The 26022-nt window shown below is 40.0% G+C and overlaps 1 protein-coding gene across 2 annotated transcripts in view; it reads left to right on the top strand.

Moving 5' to 3' along the window:
- Positions 1 to 26022, top strand: part of GRM4 (glutamate metabotropic receptor 4) — a 411766-nt gene that overhangs the window by 56666 nt on the left and 329078 nt on the right. For both annotated transcript variants that reach the window (XM_063954853.1, XM_063954854.1), the window contains exon 2: positions 6791 to 7430. In XM_063954853.1, the coding sequence (XP_063810923.1) occupies positions 6939 to 7430 (492 nt within the window). In that variant the 5' untranslated portion in view covers positions 6791 to 6938. The remainder of the gene's footprint in view (positions 1 to 6790; positions 7431 to 26022) is intronic.

Raw genomic sequence — 26022 nt, 5'->3', positions numbered from 1 at the left:
ACCTCATCTTCACCCTCCGATATATCACCGTGTACATCCCCCTCCTCACAGATTATCAATTCGTCCCCACTGGAATCCACCATCTCAGCTCCCTGTGTACTTTGTGGAGGCAATTGCTGCTGGTCAATGTCTCCGCGGAGGAATTGATTATAATTCATTTTAATGAACATCATCTTCTCCACATTTTCTGGATGTAACCTCGTACGCCGATTGCTGACAAGGTGAGCGGCGGCACTAAACACTCTTTCGGAGTACACACTTGTGGGAGGGCAACTTAGGTAGAATAAAGCCAGTTTGTGCAAGGGCCTCCAAATTGCCTCTTTTTCCTGCCAGTATAAGTACGGACTGTGTGACGTGCCTACTTGGATGCGGTCACTCATATAATCCTCCACCATTCTATCAATGTTGAGAGAATCATATGCAGTGACAGTAGACGACATGTCCGTAATCGTTGTCAGGTCCTTCAGTCCGGACCAGATGTCAGCATCAGCAGTCGCTCCAGACTGCCCTGCATCACCGCCAGCGGGTGGGCTCGGAATTCTGAGCCTTTTCCTCGCACCCCCAGTTGCGGGAGAATGTGAAGGAGGAGATGTTGACAGGTCGCGTTCCGCTTGACTTGACAATTTTGTCACCAGCAGGTCTTTCAACCCCAGCAGACCTGTGTCTGCCGGAAAGAGAGATCCAAGGTAGGCTTTAAATCTAGGATCGAGCACGGTGGCCAAAATGTAGTGCTCTGATTTCAACAGATTGACCACCCGTGAATCCTTGTTAAGCGAATTAAGGGCTGCATCCACAAGTCCCACATGCCTAGCGGAATCGCTCCGTGTTAGCTCCTTCTTCAATGCCTCCAGCTTCTTCTGCAAAAGCCTGATGAGGGGAATGACCTGACTCAGGCTGGCAGTGTCTGAACTGACTTCACGTCTGGCAAGTTCAAAGGGCATCAGAACCTTGCACAACGTTGAAATCATTCTCCACTGCACTTGAGACAGGTGCATTCCATCTCCTATATCGTGCTCAATTGTATAGGCTTGAATGGCCTTTTGCTGCTCCTCCAACCTCTGAAGCATATAGAGGGTTGAATTCCACCTCGTTACCACTTCTTGCTTCAGATGATGGCAGGGCAGGTTCAGTAGTTTTTGGTGGTGCTCCAGTCTTCTGTACGTGGTGCCTGTACGCCGAAAGTGTCCCGCAATTTTTCTGGCCACCGACAGCATCTCTTGCACGCCCCTGTCGTTTTTTAAAAAATTCTGCACCACCAAATTCAAGGTATGTGCAAAACATGGGACGTGCTGGAATTTGCCCATATTTAATGCACACACAATATTGCTGGCGTTGTCCGATGCCACAAATCCACAGGAGAGTCCAATTGGGGTAAGCCATTCCGCGATGATCTTCCTCAGTTGCCGTAAGAGGTTTTCAGCTGTGTGCGTATTCTGGAAAGCGGTGATACAAAGCGTAGCCTGCCTAGGAAAGAGTTGGCGTTTGCGAGATGCTGCTACTGGTGCCGCCGCTGCTGTTCTTGCGGCGGGAGTCCATACATCTACCCAGTGGGCTGTCACAGTCATATAGTCCTGACCCTGCCCTGCTCCACTTGTCCACATGTCCGTGGTTAAGTGGACATTGGGTACAACTGCATTTTTTAGGAGACTGGTGAGTCTTTTTCTGACGTCCGTGTACATTCTCGGTATCGCCTGCCTAGAGAAGTGGAACCTAGATGGTATTTGGTAACGGGGGCACACTGCCTCAATAAATTGTCTAGTTCCCTGTGAACTAACGGCGGATACCGGACGCACGTCTAACACCAACATAGTTGTCAAGGACTCAGTTATCCGCTTTGCAGTAGGATGACTGCTGTGATATTTCATCTTCCTCGCAAAGGACTGTTGAACAGTCAATTGCTTACTGGAAGTAGTACAAGTGGGCTTACGACTTCCCCTCTGGGATGACCATCGACTCCCAGCGGCAACAACAGCAGCGCCAGCAGCAGTAGGCGTTACACGCAAGGATGCATCGGAGGAATCCCAGGCAGGAGAGGACTCGTCAGACTTGCCAGTGACATGGCCTGCAGGACTATTGGCATTCCTGGGGAAGGAGGAAATTGACACTGAGGGAGTTGGTGGGGTGGTTTGCGTGAGCTTGGTTACAAGAGGAAGGGATTTACTGGTCAGTGGACTGCTTCCGCTGTCACCCAAAGTTTTTGAACTTGTCACTGACTTATTATGAATGCGCTGCAGGTGACGTATAAGGGAGGATGTTCCGAGGTGGTTAACGTCCTTACCCCTACTTATTACAGCTTGACAAAGGGAACACACGGCTTGACACCTGTTGTCCGCATTTCTGGTGAAATACCTCCACACCGAAGAGCTGATTTTTTTGGTATTTTCACCTGGCATGTCAACGGCCATATTCCTCCCACGGACAACAGGTGTCTCCCCGGGTGCCTGACTTAAACAAACCACCTCACCATCAGAATCCTCCTGGTCAATTTCCTCCCCAGCGCCAGCAACACCCATATCCTCCTCATCCTGGTGTACTTCAACACTGACATCTTCAATCTGACTATCAGGAACTGGACTGCGGGTGCTCCTTCCAGCACTTGCAGGGGGCATGCAAATAGTGGAAGGCGCATGCTCTTCACGTCCAGTGTTGGGAAGGTCAGGCATCGCAAACGACACAATTGGACTCTCCTTGTGGATTTGGGATTTCAAAGAACGCACAGTTCTTTGCGGTGCTTTTGCCAGCTTGAGTCTTTTCAGTTTTCTAGCGAGAGGCTGAGTGCTTCCATCCTCATGTGAAGCTGAACCACTAGCCATGAACATAGGCCAGGGCCTCAGCCGTTCCTTGCCACTCCGTGTGGTAAATGGCATATTGGCAAGTTTACGCTTCTCCTCCGACAATTTTATTTTAGGTTTTGGAGTCCTTTTTTTTCTGATATTTGGTGTTTTGGATTTGACATGCTCTGTACTATGACATTGGGCATCGGCCTTGGCAGACGACGTTGCTGGCATTTCATCGTCTCGGCCATGACTAGTGGCAGCAGCTTCAGCACGAGGTGGAAGTGGATCTTGATCTTTCCCTAATTTTGGAACCTCAACTTTTTTGTTCTCCATATTTTATAGGCAGAACTAAAAGGCACCTCAGGTAAACAATGGAGATGGATGGATTGGATACTAGTATACAATTATGGACGGACTGCCACGGTTAGGTGGTATAAAAAAACCACGGTTAGGTGGTATATATTATAATAATAATACAATTATGGATGGACGGACTGCCTGCCGACTGCCGACACAGAGGTAGCCACAGCCGTGAACTACCGCACTGTACACTGGTTGATAAAGAGATAGTAGTATACTCGTAACAACTAGTATGACACTATGACGACGGTATAAAGAATGAAAAAAAAACCACGGTTAGGTGGTATATATTATAATAATAATACAATTATGGATGGACGGACTGCCTGCCGACTGCCGACACAGAGGTAGCCACAGCCGTGAACTACCGCACTGTACACTGGTTGATAAAGAGATAGTAGTATACTCGTAACAACTAGTATGACACTATGACGACGGTATAAAGAATGCAAAAAAAACCACAGTTAGGTGGTATATATTATAATAATAATACAATTATGGATGGACGGACTGCCTGCCGACTGCCGACACAGAGGTAGCCACAGCCGTGAACTACCGCACTGTACACTGGTTGATAAAGAGATAGTAGTATACTCGTAACAACTAGTATGACACTATGACGGTATAAAGAATGAAAAAAAAACCACGGTTAGGTGGTATATATTATAATAATAATACAATTATGGATGGACGGACTGCCTGCCGACTGCCGACACAGAGGTAGCCACAGCCGTGAACTACCGCACTGTACACTGGTTGATAAAGAGATAGTAGTATACTCGTAACAATTAGGATGACACTATGACGGTATAAAGAATGAAAAAAAAACCACGGTTAGGTGGTAGGTATATAATAATAAATAATACAATTCTGGTCGGACGGACTGCCTGCCGTGTGCCGACACAGAGGTAGCCACAGCCGTGAACTACCGCACTGTACACTGGTTGATAAAGAGATAGTAGTATACTCGTAACAATTAGGATGACACTATGACGGTATAAAGAATGAAAAAAAAACCACGGTTAGGTGGTAGGTATATAATAATAAATAATACAATTCTGGTCGGACGGACTGCCTGCCGTGTGCCGACACAGAGGTAGCCACAGCCGTGAACTACCGCACTGTACACTGGTTGATAAAGAGATAGTAGTATACTCGTAACAATTAGGATGACACTATGACGGTATAAAGAATGAAAAAAAAACCACGGTTAGGTGGTAGGTATATAATAATAAATAATACAATTCTGGTCGGACGGACTGCCTGCCGTGTGCCGACACAGAGGTAGCCACAGCCGTGAACTACCGCACTGTACACTGGTTGATAAAGAGATAGTAGTATACTCGTAACAATTAGGATGACACTATGACGGTATAAAGAATGAAAAAAAAACCACGGTTAGGTGGTAGGTATATAATAATAAATAATACAATTCTGGTCGGACGGACTGCCTGCCGTGTGCCGACACAGAGGTAGCCACAGCCGTGAACTACCGCACTGTACACTGGTTGATAAAGAGATAGTAGTATACTCGTAACAATTAGGATGACACTATGACGGTATAAAGAATGAAAAAAAAACCACGGTTAGGTGGTAGGTATATAATAATAAATAATACAATTCTGGTCGGACGGACTGCCTGCCGTGTGCCGACACAGAGGTAGCCACAGCCGTGAACTACCGCACTGTACTGTGTCTGCTGCTAATATAGACTGGTTGATATTTAAAGAGATATTAGTAGTATACAACAATACTATACTGGTGGTCAGGCACTGGTCACCACTCCTGCAGCAAAAGTGTGCACTGTTAATTAATATAATTGTACTCCTGGCTCCTGCTAACAACCTGCAGTGCTCCCCAGTCTCCCCCACAATTAATTATAAGCTTTTAATTTATACATTGATGACTGTGCAGCACACTGGGCTGAGCTGAGTGCACACAGACTGAGTCACACTGTGTGACTGACTGTGCTGTGTATCGTTTTTTTTTTCAGGCAGAGAACGGATATAGCAGAGAGAAGTGAACGGATATATTATATTAAATAAAAGTTAACTAGCAACTGCACTGGTCACTGACTGTGGTAAACTAACTCTGTCTGCGACTCTGCACAATCTCTCTCTATCTAATCTATCTATCTCTATTCTAATGGAGAGGACGCCAGACACGTCCTCTCCCTATCAATCTCAATGCACGAGTGAAAATGGCGGCGACGCGCGGCTCCTTATATAGAATCCGAGTCTCGCGATAGAATCCGAGCCTCGCGAGAATCCGACAGCGTCATGATGACGTTCGGGCGCGCTCGGGTTAACCGAGCAAGGCGGGAAGATCCGAGTCGCTCGGACCCGTGGAAAAAAAAGTGAAGTTCGTGCGGGTTCGGATTCAAAGAAACCGAACCCGCTCATCTCTACTTTTTAGTAACATGAGTCTATAAATGTTATTGGATCAAATTCATTATGCCTTACTGTGTTTTTTTTTATTTTAAAGAAAATGCTGTTTATTGTCTCCTAACTGGTAACACATACTGCAGCTGTGAAAGTGGCTGCTTTTGTTTGAGTTAGTAATTATGTATCCTGCACTCCTTACAAATGATGTAACACAATGTCTATTCAGCCATGAGCTACAGCAACACTGATAAGCAGATGACCATTTTCATATAAATAGCTTGCAAGTGAATGGAGTTATATTAGCAATTGCAAATGTGCTGCTGAAACAATAATTCTAAGCGGTGTTAAGGTTTCTTAGCACAGGCTTAAGAAACGATGGTCTATTTAGTAAAACCCCGCACCACAAATCGATGTATTCCAATCCTGTGTTATCGGTTAAACAATACAGTGCTTTCTGCAGTAATTGGAACATTTAAAATCATTTATAGCAACTAACCAGTCAGCTGGGGTACAGCCAGTATTATGCTTGCTGGTGATAACTTTAACATGGCCCATCCATGGGTCTCTATCAGGCAGTTTAATCAGTAAATATGTAATCACTCCGAACAAACTTACGCGTTTCTCCAAACAGTAACACAAGTGGTTTCAGCAGAGGATTAGTGAATTATTCTTTTAATAATTCAGTGGTGTTTTTTTGTAGCAGCAGAATCTGTTTTTATGTACATTTCTGTTTAATGTGTACGTTTATTTGGTGTGTGCCTGATTATTTTGTATTAGTTTACTGTTTGCAGTTAGCCTTACCACCGTCTTGTGCTACCAGCCATAACCCCATGCTTATGTTATTGTTGTGGTGTTAGCTAGCAGTCCTGATACTAGCATGTGTCTGGTTATTGTTTATTTTATTATATTATTATTATTTGACTATTATTATGCTCATACTGTACCTTGTTCCGTAGCTGTCAGTGTGTGTTGACGTTTTATGCTACCTGATTCCTGTATTATTCAGTATTTGTTGTTCTACCTCATACTGTATACCACCTGCACCAACTTCAGTAAACTTGTGCTGCCTTGCACACATGACCTTGGGGCAAAGGAATACCAGTGAGCATACGGCCATCGATTGGAAAGTGTTCTGCTATACTGTAGCTGGGTGAAGTGTCATTCGGTAATTTCACCTTAATTTCATGTGTAAATGGAGGTGACATTTTAGACTCCTATTTTAATTTTTTTTTAACTTATATTACATCTTTATGTCATTTTTTCTTCCAGATCTATTGATGCCTCATTCTGCCAATGATCAAAGTCAAAACATACTCATGGCCTTGGCACCTTAAATGATCAAACCAACAGAGGATTTGTGTGTGGAGTGGGCACTGGAACAGGAGAGGCTTTTGTTGGTTTACCAAAAATCTACATTATGGATATGGCAATGTTTGTAATGATGACATGCACGTTGCTACTTCTAACTCCATGGAAATGTTGGTCCAAACCAAAGAGTTCACCACACATGAATTCTGTGAGGATAGATGGAGACCTTGTTTTGGGTGGTCTTTTCCCTGTCCATGGGAGGGGAAGTGATGGCCGAGCCTGTGGAGAACTCAAGAAGGAGAAAGGAATACATCGTTTAGAAGCAATGCTATATGCCCTTGATCGTATCAATGCTGACCCTGATCTTTTGCCTAACATCACCTTAGGGGCAAGAATTCTGGATACCTGCTCCCGAGATACCCATGCTCTAGAGCAATCTCTAAGCTTTGTCCAGCCTCTCATAGACAAGGACAGGGCAGAAGTGCGGTGCCTGAGTGGTGGAAATCCTATCATTGCACAGCCCGAGAGAGTGGTGGGAGTTATTGGCGCATCTTCTAGCTCCGTTTCTATCATGGTTGCCAATATTTTGAGACTCTTCAAAGTGAGTAAAAATTAATTGTTATCTTTATTTTATAAGACACACTGTATTATTATCTTTCTAAAGTGTTTCTGTACTGTAGTTACGTCCTTAGAAAACGTACAATCTAATTTCTATTTTTTATGGTTATTAACATCTGGATTTTATCTATGGATTAGGATAAGCACAGCTGCTAAACTGTAGCAACTGTTGTATAGTTCTAACAGAACAATACACAATCATTTTTGTAAGACTATATGAAAAAAGAGCTTCTTCTTCAATATTAAATTTTTATTGAATATAGGAGACTTGGGGTGCAGAAAAAAATGGGAGGGAAGATAAAAGAGGAAAAGGCAGGCTTCTGCACATAAAACAGTGGTATTGTAAAACAAACACATAAATAACATCAAAGGGCAAAATTAGCAAATTAACACCAACAAATCAAGGCTTAAGGGTCGTCTCCAACAGAGATAAATTCAGTAAAGTTGAAGGGGTCCAGGTCTTGCTTAATGGAGGTGCGACAGGTGGAACTGTCTCTCTCCATCTGTAATGTAAAGGTTCGAAGGATACCAATTAATGGTAGTGATGGAGAATTGTGCTTCCACTCTTTGCATTTTAAAATGATATTTGTTTTTGGAAATAACCTTTGGCCTGATTCAGAAGTGAACACAAGTGGTGTCTGTGCTGTAGCTTCACCTTCACCTCGTCCTACAGCTTCCTTTATTTGTTGTCTGCGTCTGAAGATACAGCATCATATTACCATTGGCAACATCGTGGTGAACATTGGACATATTACCAACCCATGGGTTGCTTATAATGTCCATCACAAGTAAATTGCTGAGGCCAGTTAATCTGAGTCGGGAAACCAAACACTAGCTTCAGCACGCCTCCAAAATGCTAGTATCATGACTGCATTTTAGATGCTCCTCCCTGATGCTGCCCCCAAACCGCTGCAACCTGTCAATCATGCTGCAGCTTCCCCCACACTCTGTGACCTGAGTCACAGCAGCATTGTGGCACGTGGGCACTGCGGCATTGGCCCAGTAAGCAAAACACTGGTCTGACTAGTGACTGAATTTACACAGTGTTTAGGTCTGAATCAGTACCTTCTCAATAAGGTGGGGGAGGGGACTTCCAATTATAGTAGCTCTAGCTGCTATTAGAAGGTTCCCAAGGACTAACTGAACTGGTTTGAGGAAAGTGAGAGGGTACCACTGGACCAAAACCAATGCTGGGTTCAGGGAAATCAAGATCTTCAGGTCTCTGAGAATAAGAGTTTTAACCCAATCTGAAAAAGGTCGTAATAGATCAATCCTAAAATATATGTAGAATTTTACCTTCCCGGCAAGTGAGTAACTAACATAGGTGCAAAGGGTGCAGCTCCTATGGGGCCCTGAGCTATGGGGGGGCCCATCGTCATTGTGTAAGTTACATGTGCAGTATACATTTATCACCATTGGTTTGTACATATGGGGCCCTTTGGGGCCTACAAATATCTAGTTACGCCCCTGCCTCCTGGGCACATTGGCTGCAGCATAGCTTCGAACAAGTGGGCTACGTCCTGGAAAAATAACTTTCAGAATGTATCATTTTAATAACTAATTGCTATGCAAGTGAAATTGATATATATATATATATATATATATATACTTCTTTCACTTATACTGATTGTCATAAAATGTACTAATTATAAAAGTTTATATATTATTTTAGGTGTTTTTCTTCAAACCTCTTGCGCTTGGTCAATGTTCTGTTCTATCAGTCTGGCAGTTTGGATCTGATTGGCTGGTACTTATCTCTCTCCACTGTCCAAGGCTTAGTAGATCTCCCTCACAGTGATTAAACAAGCATGCCATTTGTGTCACATGACTCATTTTAATAGTGGCCCTTAATGCGTATTTAAAGCATGAGCATGGGAGGCTCGGCAATATTGTGTGACTGGTCAAAATGGGTTTCAGATGAGTAATTTTAAGCCACTCATATGGTGTTTTCATCCAGTCATGTGCAGCCCTCTTCAGACAGCTGATGAGGGCAATGCATGGCTGGATGAAAGCATCAAATGACTGACTTAAATCCACTCAACTCTGTTGTTAAGCCTCTCTAAGTCAATAACATTAAATAGTGTGCTTTGGTTGGGAGTATCAATCAACGTCAATACCTTGTGAAGGCAACATCTAGACAGGAGAATTACCATACAAGCAATTTGTTTTTAGAAAAGAATGCACTAGGAGATCATTTATGGGTCACCATACAAAAGGTTCATTGGGGCAGATGTATTAAGCCTGGGTAAGGCATAAAGAAGTGATAAAGCGGTGATAAGTGTAAGTTGATAACGCAAGAAAAAAGAAAAGTGACTGATTGCGCTATTTCTCCAGGTGCGTATATGAATAAAAACACGTGTTTTTCACTTCTCTGGTGTTTATTTTAGTACAAACGTTATATCTCATACAACAATATAATAAAAAATTAAGTATGCATACTCATTAGGGGCACATTCTAAAAAATTATTTTATAATAATAAAAATGATGATATTTCTCTGTTTTAGACATCCAGTGCTCAAATCTATCAGAGACAATTAATAGTTACACTCCTGGATTAAAATGCAACATAATTTATGTATCCACAACGTTTAAACTGTGATTTTCCAAGGTGAAAACTCAGTTCTCTGTTTAAAGACACAGTTTCCACAACATTGAATATTGCTTATCTTCGTTGTATTAGAACTCAGTCTTTAGCATAGGACCACAGTTCTCATTCATATACTTGCAAAGTCCATAGACTGACAGTTTCTAAATAGAGCCGCTTACCACCGTGTCCGTGGATGCAGACGTGATGGGGAGATCCTCGCCGTGCACAGCGATGCTGGTTTGCTTTCCTTCTCCCCGTCCGTCCTCCGTGGTGGTAGCGGTGCTGGATGGTTTCTAACCCTCAACGTGAGTGGGGCCGCTTGTATGTGGACAATTTTCAGAATAGACTCTCCACCTTGCTAGCCGCGTCTCCTTTGATTGCAGTTCAGCTGGAGCGGCAGGTGTGTAGGAGGTCTCGTTGGTTGTCCTTAGCTCCCAATCCGGCAGGGTTGATCCCAAACAATGTCGCTGATCACTTGGCAGGGTGAAAGGCAATTCTCTAACGCGTTTCGCACACAGGTGCTTCCTCAAAGAGTAATGTACTTTCAATTTCCAAGGCTTTATATACCTGACCACCCTGATTGATGTTCCTCCCATTGGTCCAGATTGAATCACAGGTGCATTCTATTTCTAATTATCTGCTATGTGCACTTTGCTCTAATTGCTACAACTGGAGCACTGATCGTTATTATCAATTCTATTAAAAAATGCATACGTTTGATATAGAGAATATATATATGTGTCCATCAAGGAGAGATATTCTTAATTACTCATATACCACATTCCGAATTAACAGATAAATTAAACAAATGGATAAATAAATAAATAAGACAAAATTATAATTAAACATCCACCACTTCTTATCTCATATTTCTAACCCACCCCAGTATCGAACTCATAACCTCACTAATGGTAAACCAACACCTTACTCATTGAGCTATTAGGTGTTCACAATATCCCTCTGGGTTATTTCTTATATGATGTATCTTAACTCCATTATTCAACAATCTCTATATAGCGGAGTATCCTTACGTTTGATAAACAGACATTTCTCATTAGTAGAGTAAACATTCTGTAATCAGCATCCCGTATGGCATACAGACCAACCCCAAATTTAATCATATGTTTAACTTTGTTCTATAATCATTTTTAGCCCGATTAGCTATCAGACTTTTTTGTCTTAGTGCAGCTTTTAATCTATTCTCATCGAGCTCATCATCCATAAAGACTATGATTTATTAATTTTATATATCATAATAAACATAATAAACACAAAAAAATGTTCAGCTAAAGGATTTTAATTACAAATAGCAAACCCGTTTATATATTTTGATAGGTAGGTATGTCTGACATACTCTGGATTCGAACTCCACATATAATTATATAAGGATTTCGACCTTACCCACTCGGCTACAGCGTCCCCTATATTTAATGTAGATTTTTCTTTATTCTATATTTTGTATGATGTTATTTTATATAATGTATACAACAACTCTTACCAAAAGATTGATCCTTTCTTTTTAAACTTCTTTTTTTTTTTTATACATATATGTAAAAGAAAAATGATAAATGGCACCCACAATTAAATAATTCTTAAATTGTTTACTAGACTTTTCTTTCTCTCACTTGCTCACTTTTCAACCACTTTTCTGTTTCTTCATTATTATAGCTAATATTAATATGTCCTAAGTGGTCAGTGAATCCACTCGACAACTGAGACATTTCAGCATGATTATCTAATTTCCAAGCTTACAGGTAGTCTGTCCTTTCCTCTCAAAATGAGGACTATTTTATACATATCCCTCTTCTTCCGAGGGGTTCTATCTATAAAAAATGAATGAACTTATATATGTCTCCATCTAATCCCTTTACATGAAAGATTCAAAGTCAATATTCTCATTCAATCCATAAGGATGAATGGTTTTTAATTTAAAGATCCAAAAAGCTTCTTTAGAACTCAAAGTTCTGAACCTATCTCCCCCTCTTTTTGTGTTTTTAATATGTTGTACTCCTATCACTGTGAGGCCTTCAATACACCCTCCATGTTCTTCTGTAATGTGTCTAGACACACTGTGAAAAGGGTACTTTTTTAAGATGTTTAGCCGATGTTCTCTAAACCTGGTCTTCAGGCTTCTAGTGGTCCTACCCACGTATTGTAATCCACATTGACACTGTAACACATATATACAGTAAACTGTATTACAGTTGATAAATTCCTCAATTTTAAAAACCTCTTTATTCACATGTGACCTAATTTCTGTGGTTTTATTTCTCATATACCTACACGTGATGCAGTTGGTTTTCCCACATTTATAACACCCTGTGTAATTTATGGTGGACAGCCATGTTGTTTTGGCTTCTGGTTTGTCCATGCTTTTTAGCATACTGGGTGCTAAATGTGACTTTAGATTTCTGTTTTTCTTAAAAATAACTTTCAACTGTGGATGTATAGCTTTTTGTAAAACACGATCTTGTTGTAAGATATCAAAGTTTTTGGTTAGGATCTTTTTAATTTCCCCTGATTTATTATTATATTTTGACAAGAAAAATAACTGTGAATAATCATCTCCATAGTTTTTTGTATCCCAGGTTCTTTTCTCTTTTTGTTTAGATTGTAAAAGTATATCTCTATCTAAATTTAAACTTTTATTATACGCAGATTTTAATATAGGCTTGGGGTAGCCTCTATCTACAAAATCTTCAAACATAATGTTAGCCTGATTTATAAATGTATCCTTATTAGTACAGTTCCTCCGTATACGATTAAATTGACTCTGTGGCACATTTCGCAGCCAGGGTTTGTAATGGCCACTTGAATAATGTAAAAAATTATTGGTATCTACTGTCTTTTTGTAATTGGTTGTAATAATCTTTGTATTTTCTGAGGAGATAGTCAGGTCTAGGAAATTAACTGAATTCTGATCCAAACAGTGAGTGAATTTTAAATTATATTCATTAGAATTAAGGTGAGTAACAAAATCAAACGCTGATTGTGCACCCCCATCCCAAATTATAAGTAAATCATCAATGTAACGACCATAGTACACCAGGTTTGCGCCAAATGGGCCACTCCAAATAAATTCCTCCTCAAATTTTCCCATATATAGATTGGCAAAACTCGGCGCAAACCTGGTGCCCATGGCCGTACCCACCAACTGTAAATAAAACGTGTCATCAAACAAAAAATAATTATGTGTCAAAATAAAAGTGATAGAGTCTAATATAAACAGTTTGAGTTTATCAGAAATCTCTATGTCTGTACTTAAATAAGAGGCTATAGCGTCTACTCCCAATTTATGTGGTATATGGGTGTACAGTGCCTGCACATCAAGTGAAAGGAATAGATAGCTTGACTTCCATTCTATATTATTTAAAATATTAATTACATGCATTGTGTCCCGTATGTATGACTTTAAATTAATTACGTGTTTCTGCAAAAAATAATCAATAAATTGTGAAAGAGTGGAAGTGAGGGCCCCAATACCAGAAATTATAGGTCTCCCAGGGGGTGCAGTGAGTGATTTGTGAATTTTGGGAATGTGATAAAATATAGGTGTGATGGGAAATTTAACAAACAAAAATAAAAATTCCTCCTTAGAGATAGTTTCTTGTTTGAAAGCCCCATCTAAAAGATCCTTATATTCTTGTGTATATACGGCAGTGGGATCCTTACTTAATTTAAGATAGAAAATTCTATCTCCCAATTGTCTAGCTGCTTCTTCTAAATAATATGTCCTATCAAGCACAACTACCCCACCGCCTTTATCGGCACTTTTTATTATCAGGGAGTTGTCTTGTTCTAGTTGTTTCAATGCTTGTTGTTCTTGTTTAGTTAAATTAGACCAACTGGATTTCTTCTCGCATATTTTTTGAAACTCATCTAGAGTTTTTCTATAGAAGTAAAGTATTGTATTAGACTTATATTTATCAGGATAAAAGTTTGACTTCCTTCTAAAATTATCTCTAAGCTCACTGTTGGACTGTTTCCTCTGAATATCAAATATTGGGCAGTAATCTCCCTGTTTGTTTACAGTATTTTCCAGCCACAGCTCTTCTAATATACACAAACCCTCTTTATCTGTTGAATCTAATATTATAGGGTTTTCACTACTGTCTGGCAGTTTTTTCAGAGCAAAATATCTCTTTCTACATAAATTTCTTACAAAATGATTTAATTCAACAAAAAGGTCAAACATATTTGGATTTCTAGACGGTGCATAATTCAAACCTTTTGTTAACAGTTTTACTTGGTCAGGGGTTAGGGTTTTAGTGCTAAGGTTAAATATACCTTTTTGTTCTAACGGAATCTTGTTTTCCTTGTTGCGTTTTCTACCTCCTCTGACTCCCCTCTTTCTCGATATCTTTTGGGGGTACCTATATCCAATTTTGCATACCTGTTCGGATGTTGATATTTTGCTAGACTCCTGTCTGGCTCTAAAAAAGTGTTCTCTGTGGGGGTATGTTCAAAATGTCTACTTGTTCCTTCATCTCTACTTTTAAATTCATAATGATTAGTAGTTGGTTTCCTATTTATGTAATTGCGGGGGGTATATGTCTGATGGCTTTTTGTATTGTTCCTATCCTTCCTCTGATCTCCCCATGAAAGCCGTCTCCTTTTTATATAGATGGGGCCATTTGATTGAGAAGTTTCATGTTCTCTAAAGTTGTTAGAGGGAATCTTTTTTCTATAAGTTCTTACTTTGTCCTCTTTATAGTCTTGATTATCTCTATGGAGTTTCCTCTGTTTATTTTCCACTAGTTCTTTCTCAAACCCTTCTACCTTCCTATTTGTTATTTTGTCTCGCTCTACAAACTGTGGGGAGTCTTTATATTTGGCCAATGATTTTTTGGTTTCTTCAATTTTATCTACTATATCTCTCACTCTTTTTTCTCTATATTCTATCAGTAATTTCATAAGCTGAAACGAACAATCATCTAATGTTTGGTGCCATTTACTGGTTAATGTGGGATCATCTTGTATGGATAAGGCTTTGAATATTCTAAGTCCCCTTGGGATTTGTTTATTTTGAATATACTTCTTTAGGGTCACACTGTCCCACCAATGTCTCATTTCATCTTTCAACAGTTGTTCTAATTTGTTAAACCCTCCTACAAGATCCACATCAAACTCCTCATCCTCAATGGTCATATCACATTCATTATTCTGCATATATAATTCTCTCCTTGATAAACGGGTGTTAAAACACGTGAATTCAGCCATATTCGCACCTGTATTCAGTTATTTAATTAGGATGTTACCAGGTCATCCAAAGTTGGATTTAACCTTTAATGCAGCTGCCCGGATTTAAACACACTCTAAAACCAGAAAAAACAACCCTGATCCAGGCGCTAATTTGTTAATTGTATTATTTACTCTTAATTTGAGATTTATAAATTTAGAGCTGCAATCTTTGTCCAGCTGTACCTGTGTACGTACAGCTAAAACTTGATCAAAACACTGATCAAGAAGCTACACAAGAAAAAAGAAAAGTGACTGATTGCGCTATTTCTCCAGGTGCGTATATGAATAAAAACACGTGTTTTTCACTTCTCTGGTGTTTATTTTAGTACAAACGTTATATCTCATACAACAATATAATAAAAAATTAAGTATGCATACTCATTAGGGGCACATTCTAAAAAATTATTTTATAATAATAAAAATGATGATATTTCTCTGTTTTAGACATCCAGTGCTCAAATCTATCAGAGACAATTAATAGTTACACTCCTGGATTAAAATGCAACATAATTTATGTATCCACAACGTTTAAACTGTGATTTTCCAAGGTGAAAACTCAGTTCTCTGTTTAAAGACACAGTTTCCACAACATTGAATATTGCTTATCTTCGTTGTATTAGAACTCAGTCTTTAGCATAGGACCACAGTTCTCATTCATATACTTGCAAAGTCCATAGACTGACAGTTTCTAAATAGAGCCGCTTACCACCGTGTCCGTGGATGCAGACGTGATGGGGAGATCCTCGCCGTGCACAGCGATGCTGGTTTGCTTTCCTTCTCCCCGTCCGTCCTCCGTGGTGGTAGCGGTGCTGGATGGTTTCTAACCCTCAACGTGAGTGGGGCCGCTTGTATGTGGACAATTTTCAGAATAGACTCTCCACCTTGCTAGCCGCGTCTCCTTTGATTGCAGTTCAGCTGGAGCGGCAGGTGTGTAGGAGGTCTCGTTGGTTGTCCTTAGCTCCCAATCCGGCAGGGTTGATCCCAAACAATGTCGCTGATCACTTGGCAGGGTGAAAGGCAATTCTCTAACGCGTTTCGCACACAGGTGCTTCCTCAAAGAGTAATGTACTTTCAATTTCCAAGGCTTTATATACCTGACCACCCTGATTGATGTTCCTCCCATTGGTCCAGATTGAATCACAGGTGCATTCTATTTCTAATTATCTGCTATGTGCACTTTGCTCTAATTGCTACAACTGGAGCACTGATCGTTATTATCAATTCTATTAAAAAATGCATACGTTTGATATAGAGAATATATATATGTGTCCATCAAGGAGAGATATTCTTAATTACTCATATACCACATTCCGAATTAACAGATAAATTAAACAAATGGATAAATAAATAAATAAGACAAAATTATAATTAAACATCCACCACTTCTTATCTCATATTTCTAACCCACCCCAGTATCGAACTCATAACCTCACTAATGGTAAACCAACACCTTACTCATTGAGCTATTAGGTGTTCACAATATCCCTCTGGGTTATTTCTTATATGATGTATCTTAACTCCATTATTCAACAATCTCTATATAGCGGAGTATCCTTACGTTTGATAAACAGACATTTCTCATTAGTAGAGTAAACATTCTGTAATCAGCATCCCGTATGGCATACAGACCAACCCCAAATTTAATCATATGTTTAACTTTGTTCTATAATCATTTTTAGCCCGATTAGCTATCAGACTTTTTTGTCTTAGTGCAGCTTTTAATCTATTCTCATCGAGCTCATCATCCATAAAGACTATGATTTATTAATTTTATATATCATAATAAACATAATAAACACAAAAAAATGTTCAGCTAAAGGATTTTAATTACAAATAGCAAACCCGTTTATATATTTTGATAGGTAGGTATATCTGACATACTCTGGATTCGAACTCCACATATAATTATAAGAAAAACAGAAATCTAAAGTCACATTTAGCACCCAGTATGCTAAAAAGCATGGACAAACCAGAAGCCAAAACAACATGGCTGTCCACCATAAATTACACAGGGTGTTATAAATGTGGGAAAACCAACTGCATCACGTGTAGGTATATGAGAAATAAAACCACAGAAATTAGGTCACATGTGAATAAAGAGGTTTTTAAAATTGAGGAATTTATCAACTGTAATACAGTTTACTGTATATATGTGTTACAGTGTCAATGTGGATTACAATACGTGGGTAGGACCACTAGAAGCCTGAAGACCAGGTTTAGAGAACATCGGCTAAACATCTTAAAAAAGTACCCTTTTCACAGTGTGTCTAGACACATTACAGAAGAACATGGAGGGTGTATTGAAGGCCTCACAGTGATAGGAGTACAACATATTAAAAACACAAAAAGAGGGGGAGATAGGTTCAGAACTTTGAGTTCTAAAGAAGCTTTTTGGATCTTTAAATTAAAGACCATTCATCCTTATGGATTGAATGAGAATATTGACTTTGAATCTTTCATGTAAAGGGATTAGATGGAGACATATATAAGTTCATTCATTTTTTATAGATAGAACCCCTCGGAAGAAGAGGGATATGTATAAAATAGTCCTCATTTTGAGAGGAAAGGACAGACTACCTGTAAGCTTGGAAATTAGATAATCATGCTGAAATGTCTCAGTTGTCGAGTGGATTCACTGACCACTTAGGACATATTAATATTAGCTATAATAATGAAGAAACAGAAAAGTGGTTGAAAAGTGAGCAAGTGAGAGAAAGAAAAGTCTAGTAAACAATTTAAGAATTATTTAATTGTGGGTGCCATTTATCATTTTTCTTTTACATATATGTATAAAAAAAAAAAGAAGTTTAAAAAGAAAGGATCAATCTTTTGGTAAGAGTTGTTGTATACATTATATAAAATAACATCATACAAAATATAGAATAAAGAAAAATCTACATTAAATATAGGGGACGCTGTAGCCGAGTGGGTAAGGTCGAAATCCTTATATAATTATATGTGGAGTTCGAATCCAGAGTATGTCAGATATACCTACCTATCAAAATATATAAACGGGTTTGCTATTTGTAATTAAAATCCTTTAGCTGAACATTTTTTTGTGTTTATTATGTTTATTATGATATATAAAATTAATAAATCATAGTCTTTATGGATGATGAGCTCGATGAGAATAGATTAAAAGCTGCACTAAGACAAAAAAGTCTGATAGCTAATCGGGCTAAAAATGATTATAGAACAAAGTTAAACATATGATTAAATTTGGGGTTGGTCTGTATGCCATACGGGATGCTGATTACAGAATGTTTACTCTACTAATGAGAAATGTCTGTTTATCAAACGTAAGGATACTCCGCTATATAGAGATTGTTGAATAATGGAGTTAAGATACATCATATAAGAAATAACCCAGAGGGATATTGTGAACACCTAATAGCTCAATGAGTAAGGTGTTGGTTTACCATTAGTGAGGTTATGAGTTCGATACTGGGGTGGGTTAGAAATATGAGATAAGAAGTGGTGGATGTTTAATTATAATTTTGTCTTATTTATTTATTTATCCATTTGTTTAATTTATCTGTTAATTCGGAATGTGGTATATGAGTAATTAAGAATATCTCTCCTTGATGGACACATATATATATTCTCTATATCAAACGTATGCATTTTTTAATAGAATTGATAATAACGATCAGTGCTCCAGTTGTAGCAATTAGAGCAAAGTGCACATAGCAGATAATTAGAAATAGAATGCACCTGTGATTCAATCTGGACCAATGGGAGGAACATCAATCAGGGTGGTCAGGTATATAAAGCCTTGGAAATTGAAAGTACATTACTCTTTGAGGAAGCACCTGTGTGCGAAACGCGTTAGAGAATTGCCTTTCACCCTGCCAAGTGATCAGCGACATTGTTTGGGATCAACCCTGCCGGATTGGGAGCTAAGGACAACCAACGAGACCTCCTACACACCTGCCGCTCCAGCTGAACTGCAATCAAAGGAGACGCGGCTAGCAAGGTGGAGAGTCTATTCTGAAAATTGTCCACATACAAGCGGCCCCACTCACGTTGAGGGTTAGAAACCATCCAGCACCGCTACCACCACGGAGGACGGACGGGGAGAAGGAAAGCAAACCAGCATCGCTGTGCACGGCGAGGATCTCCCCATCACGTCTGCATCCACGGACACGGTGGTAAGCGGCTCTATTTAGAAACTGTCAGTCTATGGACTTTGCAAGTATATGAATGAGAACTGTGGTCCTATGCTAAAGACTGAGTTCTAATACAACGAAGATAAGCAATATTCAATGTTGTGGAAACTGTGTCTTTAAACAGAGAACTGAGTTTTCACCTTGGAAAATCACAGTTTAAACGTTGTGGATACATAAATTATGTTGCATTTTAATCCAGGAGTGTAACTATTAATTGTCTCTGATAGATTTGAGCACTGGATGTCTAAAACAGAGAAATATCATCATTTTTATTATTATAAAATAATTTTTTAGAATGTGCCCCTAATGAGTATGCATACTTAATTTTTTATTATATTGTTGTATGAGATATAACGTTTGTACTAAAATAAACACCAGAGAAGTGAAAAACACGTGTTTTTATTCATATACGCACCTGGAGAAATAGCGCAATCAGTCACTTTTCTTTTTTCTTGTGTAGCTTCTTGATCAGTGTTTTGATCAAGTTTTAGCTGTACGTACACAGGTACAGCTGGACAAAGATTGCAGCTCTAAATTTATAAATCTCAAATTAAGAGTAAATAATACAATTAACAAATTAGCGCCTGGATCAGGGTTGTTTTTTCTGGTTTTAAGTTGATAACGCACCAGCTAATCAGCTCCTAACTGTAATTTACATATTTCAGCTGCTTGGCTGGTGCGTTATCACCTTGCACTTATCACCGCTTTATCACTTCTTTATGCCTTCTCCAGGCTTAATACATCTGCCCCATGGTCTTATAGGCACTTAGTAGATATAGATTGTCCCAGTTATAGACCCTACACACTGGGTGATTTGACTGCAAGATTTGAACGATCTCATTCATTAATGAACGAGATAACGTTCATATCGTGCAGTGTGGAGGCACCAGCGATGAACGATGCGCGGCCCCGCGCTCGTTCATCGCTGGTGCCCCATCGGCTGTGCATGCTGGCCAATATGGACGATCTCGTCCATATTTCCCTGCACCTCTATGGAGCCGGGTGACGGGGGGAGTGAAGAAACTTCACTCCCCCCATCACTGCCCCCCCACCGCCGGGTCGCCCGTATCCGCCGTCGGGCAGCTCGGCGGCGGATCTATTAATGTGTAGGGCCCTTTAGTTAGGAGAGTCCACTGCTACATCTTCAATCAACAATCCCAATCCAACATTAATTTATCTCCGATCCATAATTAAATATATATCAGCTCTATAATATTGCAGTGAGTTTTTGAAAAGTGTCACTGTTAGTTCTGCATGATGGAGAGCGTTACTTAGTGCAATGGCAGTATTTTATGCTCTTTTATTGGTAATATGTATGCATTGGTTAAATGATTTTATGTGAGCTGACTTCATATGCTCAGGAAACTCTGAGTAAAATAAAACCAATTCTGTACATTTCCTGCAGACTTTAATGGGCTTAATAGGATTTTAATGGTGATCTTAATACTCTGAACACAGTTGGAGTGTGATCTTTGTATGTATCTCCTGTTCTATATTTCTTAGCCTTCCCAAATCATTTCCTTCTACAGTATCTGTCTATCATTCCTAATGTATCTTTTTGTTGTCTTCTTTTTTCATCTCTCTTATCTTGTACTTTCATTTTCTATATCTTTCTGCTATTAAAAAATAGAAATAGAAATAGTTGTTTTGTCATTCTCATAGTACCTATTCTGAAATGGACAGATCACCATTACCCCTTTTACAAAGTTTTAATCACTACTAAAAATGTTATTACTTCATGCTGATCTCTCTCCCCACAAGTTTTTCATTTAAACATCTCTCTCCTCCACCACCATCTCCCTTTTTGTTTTTTGTAGTCTCCTCTCTGAATTCCCCTGAAGTGCTGATAGAATTAGATTTTCTAGGGAAGCTCTTAACGAGCAGTAATGCAGCATGAGAAGCCAATATTAAATAATTAATTGAGAGAGAGAAAAGACAGTGAAAAGAAAGACAGGCTAAAGGGATATACACACAATATACATATATTTGTACACAGACCAGTCTCTCTCTCATACACACAGAGCCGGCCCTAACCAACATGATGCCCTAGGCAAGATTTTGGCTGGTGCCCCCTAGCACCACCGCTAGTTCCGCCTCTGACATTGCACCTCTTTCCCAGCACCATCACCCCTGACCCATAGCAGTCCCTATTTTGGTGTTTGTACCCCCTATATTTTAAATAGGAACAGTTCGCACATTTGGCGCACATTATTAATGCCCTTATACACATAATGACACACATAGTGCCCCTTGACACATATGTTGCACATTATTAATGCATTTTTACATGACACACAATGCTCCTTACACATATTCCGAACACTACTGCACAACCAACCCACTCACATGCACACAGCACTCACACTGCCACTAACACTGTGACCTCTGCCTCTGCTTGGATACAGATGTGTCCTCATAAATCTTGCCTCAATGCTAACGTCAGGCACTTTATTTTTTATGAAAATGCATCTTATTTGCATTGCTATGTGGCTAGGATGCACAAGCAGCTTCTGCTGATTAAACTGATATGCAGCATGCCTATATACTGTGTGAGACTGTGGCTGTATCTCTATATGAAATGCTACATACAGAATATAGGCATGCCGCATATCATTTTAATCAGCAGAAGCTGCTGATGCCCCTAGGCATATCAAATGCCCTAGGCAATTGCCTAGTTTGCCTATGCCTATGGCCGGCTCTGCATACACACATTTGTTTTCAGTTTGTTGAAGCACCACTAATAGACCCCCTAACAGTGCAGCAGTAGATCTTACAGATAGACAGAGTGACCCAAAAGTCTTCAGACAAACAGCAGCTTCTGCACAGAGCATCTCATACCTACTACATACCTCCCATTATGACTCTCTCCAGGAGGGACAGAATGCTCTGCTCCTGGACTTCCTTCTTAATTTATGATTATCGGCACCTGCGCTGAAACACCTTTCTTATCCATTAACCTGTTCAAAACAGGTGCTGGCAATCAAACATGAAGAGAAAAGTTCAGAAGCAGAGCATTGTGTCCCTCCTGGAGATGGTCATGTTGGGAGGTATGCCTACTATGAAACCATAATACATACTATACTGTATATGGGCAAAAATGAGTGTAAGATAGCGAAGAGTCACATCCTGGAATACACCTGCTTGTTTCTATGAAAAAGACATATATCAGTCTGGAAAGTACAGCTGCGTTTGTCTACATTAATGAACAGAGCCCAAGCCCCAGTATATACTGAGCTTATGCTGGACCTGTTAATATATGATTTTGAACCCATGAAAATCAGGTATATGTACATAGAAAAGGTAACTTACTTTAACAACTTACTCCTATTCCACTTAACCCATAAAACACACACAACCACATCATGTTCATCAAACTACTGTTTCTTATTTCCATTCATGGAATTCTCACCAAATTTAACACATTCTACACTCACCCTGAAACTCACCCCTCTGTGCACATTACAGCTTCTATTCTCCACTCCCCTCTTCTAAACACTCATGAGCTTTATACTTACCTCTCTGCAAGTACTTTGACAACCACAATTGGCCACCAGAATAAACACTCGCAAACATCCACCAATATTTATCTCACTCTTCTGCTTTTATTAGCTTGTGACATATCACCAAATCCAGGCCCCAACAACCTTTCCCTCTCACACTCTGCTGTCTCAAAACAACATAGAAATCCATCTAACCTCATAAATATCACGTGTCTCCCATCCCCCTCCAAGTCACTAAAATGTGTCTTATTGAATGCACGCTCTGTTTGTAACAAATTAACATCCATCCATGACCTCTTCATATCTCACAACTTTAATCTGCTGGCTATAACAGAAACATGGCTCACACAATCAGACACGGCCTCCCCTGCAGCACTGTCACACAGTGGTTTCCACTTCACACACACATCTAGGCCTAATAATAGTAAAGGTGGTGGGGTTGGAATCTTACTGTCACAGTTTTTCACATACACTGCTCTACCTCAGGTTCCATCACTCGCATTCACATCATTTGAAGTTCACTCTATCAGGATTTTCACCCCCTTCTCTCTGCGTGTTGCAGCTATCTATCGCCCTCCTGGGCAACCCAAACAACAATTTCTAGAAGATTTTTCTGCCTGGCTCCCACACTTCTTATCCTCTGATATCTCCACCATCATTATGGGCGATTTCAATATAGCTCTTGACAGTCAACAATCTGTTCATGCATTCAAACTCCTCTCTCTAACCTCCTCTCTTGGCCTCCCCAATGGTCCGACTCCTCTACTCACCAGGAGGGTCACTGCCTTGATCTTGTGTTCACCAGGCTCTGCTCAGTTTCCGAATTCATTGACACTCCATTCCCTCTCTCTGATCACAACCTGATCACTTTCTCAATCTCTTCTATTACTTTAAATTCTAGGACACTAAAACCAAACAAGCCTCCTCTAACACGCAGAAATACTAACAATATACATTTTCAACAACTTTCCACTTCTCTGCAACAACTACTCTCACCAATCTCTACATTCACCACACCTGACACTGCTGTATCCCACCTGCACTAGACCCTAGAGAGTGCCCTTGATGAAGTGGCTCCAGCTACCCATCACACTCCACGTAGGCTTAGATGCCAACCATGGCACTCTAAATCAACAAGACACCTACAAAAACTGTACGTAAAGTAGAACGTCAGTGGCGGAAATCTCAGAATCCAAGTGACTTTCTCACATATAAGACTACCTACCACTCCTATCGTCAGGCCCTGGACACTGCCAAACAAAAATATTTCCAATCTCTCATCTCTTATCATGCCACCAACCCCAAGCGACTTTTTAATACATTTAAATCACTTCTTTACTCTCCCTTACCTCCCCCACTAGCTACTATCAGTGCACAAGAACTTGCTCTCTACTTCAACGATAAGATTGATAAAATCCGAGATGAAATGGTATGCTCTAACTCAGCCAGTGACCTGCTCAATTCCCTACCTGAACCCTCTGACACTTTCTCTTCATTTGATCCCACAAGTGAAGATGAAGTATCAACACTCTTTTCATCCTCCTACTCCACTACCTCTCCTCTTGATGCTATACCCTCACAGGTCAGTAAAACTTTGTCTCCTGTGCTTATCCCAACCTTAACTAAAATTTGTAATCTCTCTCTCTCTCTACTGGTATCTTTTCCTCTCTGTTTAAACATGCAGTGATTACTCCCATTCTCAAAAAACACAACTCTGACCCAAACACATTCTCTAACTACCGTCCCATTTCTCAGCTACCCAGTCCCTCCAAGCTACTTGAGAGACTTGCCTACACTCTCCTTACACACTTTCTTAACTCCCACAACTTATTGGACCCACTTCAGTCAGGCTTTCGTGCCCAACACTCCACAGAGACGGCACTGACCAAAGTAGTGAATGATCTAGTCACTGTTAGATCAAAAGGCCATTACACACTACTTATTCTTTTAGATCTCTCTGCTGCTTTTGACACTGTTGACCACTCTCTTCTCATACAAACACTACAATCCCTAGGTCTTCAGGACACAGCCCTCACTTGGTTCTCATCCTACCTATCTAATCGCTCTTTCAGTGTTCACTTCTCTGATTCTACCTCCTCTTCTCTACCTCTATCAGTTGGAGTACCGCAAGGCTCAGTCTTAGGTCCTCTGCTTTTCTCAATCTATACCTCCTCTCTTGGTAAACTAATCAGGTCCTTCGGATTTCAGTATCATTTGTACGCTGATGATACTCAAATCTACCTATCCTACCCAGATTTGTAACCATCTGTATTGGCTCGTGTCACTGGATGCCTGTCTGCCATTTCATCTTGGATGTCATCTCGCCACCTCAAACTCAACATCTCCAAAACAGAATTAATTATTTTCCCACCAGCTAAGAGTAGTTACCAACCTGATATCTCCATAACTGTTGACAATGCAACTATCCACCCTACCCCACAAGCTCGTTGCCTAGGTGTCACCCTTGACTCTGAACTGTCCTTTGTTCCACACATTCAATCTGTCTCTAAATCATGTTACATGCACCTTAAAAACATATCCAAAATACGCCCTTATCTTACACAAGACACTGCAAAAACTCTAATCCATGCACTCATCATCTCCCGCATTGATTATTGTAATAGTCTCCTTACTGGTCTTCCCAAACATAGGCTCTCACAACTTCATTCCATTTTAAATGCAGCTGCGATGCTAATCTTCCTCGCCAGACGTTCTTCATCTGCTGATCCGCTCTATCAGTCCCTCCATTGGTTACCGGTATTCTACCATGTCAAATATAAAATACTTTTACTTACATACAAGGCTATTAACCAAACTGCACCATCATACATCTCCTAACTCATCTCAAAATATCTCCTTACCAGACCTCTCCGCTCTGCACAAGATCTGCGTCTCTCATCCACATGTATTACCTGATCCCACTCAAAATTACAGGACTTTACCCGGGCTTCACCCACTCTGTGGAATGCACTCCCACGCACAATAAGACTCTCCTCTAGTCTCCAAACCTTTAAACGTTCCATGAAAACTCACCTCTTCAGACAAGCCTTCCAAATTTCAGACCCACACACATAACC

Source organism: Pseudophryne corroboree, chromosome 2 (genome assembly GCF_028390025.1).
Source record: "Pseudophryne corroboree isolate aPseCor3 chromosome 2, aPseCor3.hap2, whole genome shotgun sequence".
Taxonomy (NCBI): domain Eukaryota; kingdom Metazoa; phylum Chordata; class Amphibia; order Anura; family Myobatrachidae; genus Pseudophryne; species Pseudophryne corroboree.
This window is presented reverse-complemented; position numbering and strand designations above follow the sequence as displayed.